The sequence below is a fragment of the Orycteropus afer genome, unplaced genomic scaffold (assembly GCF_000298275.1).
Source record: "Orycteropus afer afer isolate SDZICR_OR568_19922 unplaced genomic scaffold, OryAfe1.0 scaffold00009, whole genome shotgun sequence".
Classification (NCBI taxonomy): domain Eukaryota; kingdom Metazoa; phylum Chordata; class Mammalia; order Tubulidentata; family Orycteropodidae; genus Orycteropus; species Orycteropus afer.
Window position 1 is genome coordinate 18,198,671 of NW_006921596.1, and position 3,873 is coordinate 18,202,543.

Sequence of the window (3,873 nt, forward strand, 5' to 3'; positions counted from 1 at the left end):
TTTTTTTCCAAATGATTTTGAGTTTTGTTCCACATTGTTCTCCCTGTCTATCCAGGATCTCCTACATAGATCCTCTTCCAAGTGGTTGACAGTAGTAGGCAGGCACCATCTAGTCCTTCTGGTCTCATAGTTGTATAGGCTACAGATTGGATGGTGTACCAGTCGCTAGGACTAATTGTTTCCATGCATTTTTGGTTTTCTTCATTCCTCTTGGCTCTGGACGAGGAGAGACTCATCGATCAATTCTTTTCCAATCTTCATTTTTCTACCTTCCAGATCTTACATGTGCCAGTTTCTCATACGGGGTGACTTGCATGATGCTATGATGCTGGAAACTATGTCACAGATATTTCATGTACCAGCAGAGCCAACACCACAGTGGGCAGTTTCCAGCAGAGCTGCCAGCCTGACAAACTAGGAGAAAGAGCCTGGTGATCGACTTCCATAAGAAAACTGCAGAGAAAATCAGTACTCTGGGCTTACTAAACAAATACATAGCCATTATGTTATACCTTATACTGCCAGAACCAACCCTACCGTTCGGTGAATTGAGGGAACTCTCCCAGGAAAGATGAAAGAGGGTTTCAGGAAGTAGCCTGGAAAACTTCATGGGTTATCACTGAGCCATTTTCCAATTGGATCAAGGAAGGTTCAAGAAACCAAAAAACTTTTAGAACAATTGTTCTGTGTTATCTTTGGATATACAGGAACTTCACCATTTCCACATGAAATTGTATTTTCTCAAAGACAAGGTCATGGCATTTCTCAGCCAGCAAGCACTAGAATGATGAGGTTGAACAATGAAAACTGATTTGCTGCCAGCTTCCACAGCAATTTATCTTCCTATCCCACTGCTATACAAGGGAGTCAGAAGGAAGAGGACAGACAAAACAATCTTTTTCTTTGAAAATGTTGTTGTGATGCTTGATCTGGAACATCTTGTCAGGCAAAGAAGCTATCAAAGTCACAGGGCCTTGCCAAAACAACTAGGATGTTTTCTGGAAAGATCATTATCTTTAGATGTGCACACTGAAATATTTACAATTTAAACAGAATTTTCTTCAAAAGAAGGCAAGGTAAGGGTGGAGAGCAAGGAGCAATGGGGGACCGGGGCTTGATGAAACAAGTCTATGAATTGCTAACTGCAGAACGGAGAGTTCTATTCTACTTTAGCGTATGTTTGAAATCTTCCATTTACAAAAAATGCTTTTAATTTTTTATCTAATGTAAGGAAGGAAACAAAGGAAATTTCAAGTCAACTTCTGCTTTAATCTTTTTTAATTGCGGGAGGAGGGAATAGATCAGTTTTTTGTTGCCCCAAATGTCCAGCAAATTCATGAACACTGACCTGAGGAGGTTCAAAATTTGGTCTCCACCAGTTGCCGATGCAGTCATCAATGACCCAATCTTGCAGGACTCCATCTTGACGACCTAGTATCTGTCAAAAAGAAATGATACATTGTTAACAACTAAATACACATACACGGGAATGCCCTCTTTAGTGAAGAGAATTACTTTGTGGGGCACTCCTAATAGACATATGGCTAATGTACCTTCCGTATAGGTTCCTCCCCATAATTTCCTCTTCATTGTTATGTGTCACTCTGCTCATGACATAAACCATCAGTTCAGAATTGGTCATCTAGTACAGACATGGTTATCCTCTGTATCCCAGGAGAACTGTGACCCACAGGGTCTTCAGTGGCTGGTTTTTCCAAAGTTGATCACCAGGCCTTTCTTCTGAGATACCTACAGGGGGAATCAGACCTCCAACCTTTTGGTTAGCAGCCAAGCACACTAACCACTGGACTCATAGGGCCACCATGAGTCAAAATCAACTCAACAGCAACTGTTTTGGTTTTTTGTGTCTTTTAGTATAGACGTAACTCTATGGGATTGCTATGCCCTAATTATACCGAGAAAACCAAATCTGATCAAAGCCTTGCCAAAACAATTAGGATGTTTTCTGGGAAGAAAACATCTTTTAGCTATGCACTTTGAAATATTTACAATTTAAATACAATTTCCTTCAAAAAAAAGCCAAGGTAAGGGCAGAGGGAGAGGGGCAATATGGGACTGGAGCTCTACGAATCGATTTAATCAGCAGTGATTTAATCAGCTGTTTAAATCATCTAATAGCATACAATAGTTTTTCTAGAATCAACTGTAAATAAACAAAAAACCCATTGCTATCATTTCTGACTCATGGCAACCCATGTGCTACAGAGTAGAACTGCTTCATGTAGATTTCTTCACTAATCTTTATGGAAGTTGATAGCCAGCCCTTTCTTCCAAGGCACCACTGAGTGGATTTGAACTACCAACCTTTTAGCTAGCAGTTAATCACTTAAACATCTGCATCAGCCAGACTGTCCACATTACATTTAACTATGATGTCTCCTTAGGCGCCTCCTGACTACTTCTTAGACTTTTTTCCCATGACCTTCACAGTTTTGAGGCATGTTGGCAGAACGTCCATCAAGTAGACCAGGATTATAGGGTTTGAGGGAGAAAAACCACAGAGGTAAAATACCATCCTCATCATGTATCAAGACTGCATGCTATCAACATGACTGAACACTCACGATGCTAACCTTGATCACCTGACTGAGGTAGTTTGTCAGGTTTTTCCATTGCAAAGCTACTCTTTTTAAAACCTTCTTGAATTATTATTTTTAAAAAACTAGAAAATAATGATAATTATAACCTTATGAACTCCCCCTACTGTGGATAAGAACTTTCTCTTCCACCATCCTCTCATTATTGATTTTTGATTAAGTCAATATTCTGTATTTAAAATATGGTTCTATGTATCATTCATAATTCAGCAATTAAACTATAATCACATTTCCTTATCTGTACAACTATTCTTTCTTTCAAGTTAATAACTGTTTCATTTCATTTGCTACCATTAAAACTCATCCCCACATTCTCCACGAAGTGTAAATTCTTCTCAATTCGAACCTTATTCTATCAGCTTCTTTATTTTTAAGAGACTGTTTTCTAACATCCTCCTCCAACAGATCCCAGCTGCTCCCAAGCCCTGCTGCACAGCTGGCGCTCTAGGGCTTGGCTTTGCCTCTCTCCTACGTGACTCTGAATCCTGTATTTTACTTTTTCGATTTTGGTGGTAAACACGCCCCAGCAGCTTCTTGAGAAAAGGTACAAGATAACTTTTTTGAAACTCTGCATGTCTGGGAATTATTTTATCCGCACACTTGATATATAGTCTGATTAGATGGAAAAATTCTAGGATGGAAATCATATTCCCTCAGGTATGTTCCATGACATTTTAGCTTCCAGTATTATTCCTGGTAAGTCCACTGCTGATGTGATAGTGTGTGTTTAATCTGTGTGCACCACCGGCCCCACCTTTGGAGGCTTTGGGGACCTTTATCATTATTGATCTCAAATTTCATGATATGTCTGTGCATGGATCTTTCAACATTCATCACAGAAGGCAGGCCAGTTTTTTCAATCTGCAAACTCAACACCCTTCAGTTGGGGGAAATTTTCTTAACTTAATGTTTTGAAAAATCTTCCTTTCCTCTACCCTCTCTATCTGTAATTTATATTGGTCCTTTTGACTGATCCACTCATTTCATCTTTTCTCAAACTATGTTCAATCATTAACCTTTTTGTTTTCATTTGGTTAGAGTTCTTCAATTTAATCTTTCAACTGACTTTTTTCCCCATAATTATGGGGTATTTTAGGGAAGTAACCCCTTCTACTGAATTTTTTCTAAATACATGAGTTCTTTGTTCTGCCATTTTTTAAATGGCACTCAATTTCATAGAGATAGTATCTCCTTGTATTTATTTATTTTTATTTTTTTTTATTTTGATTTGGGTGAAGATTTACAGAGCAAATTC

At 38.6% G+C, this 3,873-nt stretch overlaps 1 protein-coding gene across 1 annotated transcript in view; it reads right to left on the reverse strand.

Moving 5' to 3' along the window:
- Window positions 1–3,873, reverse strand: part of NUDT21 (nudix hydrolase 21) — a 25,351-nt gene that overhangs the window by 8,308 nt on the left and 13,170 nt on the right. The window contains exon 4 of the mRNA XM_007947207.2: window positions 1,349–1,438. Within this exon, the coding sequence (XP_007945398.1) occupies window positions 1,349–1,438 (90 nt within the window). The remainder of the gene's footprint in view (window positions 1–1,348; window positions 1,439–3,873) is intronic.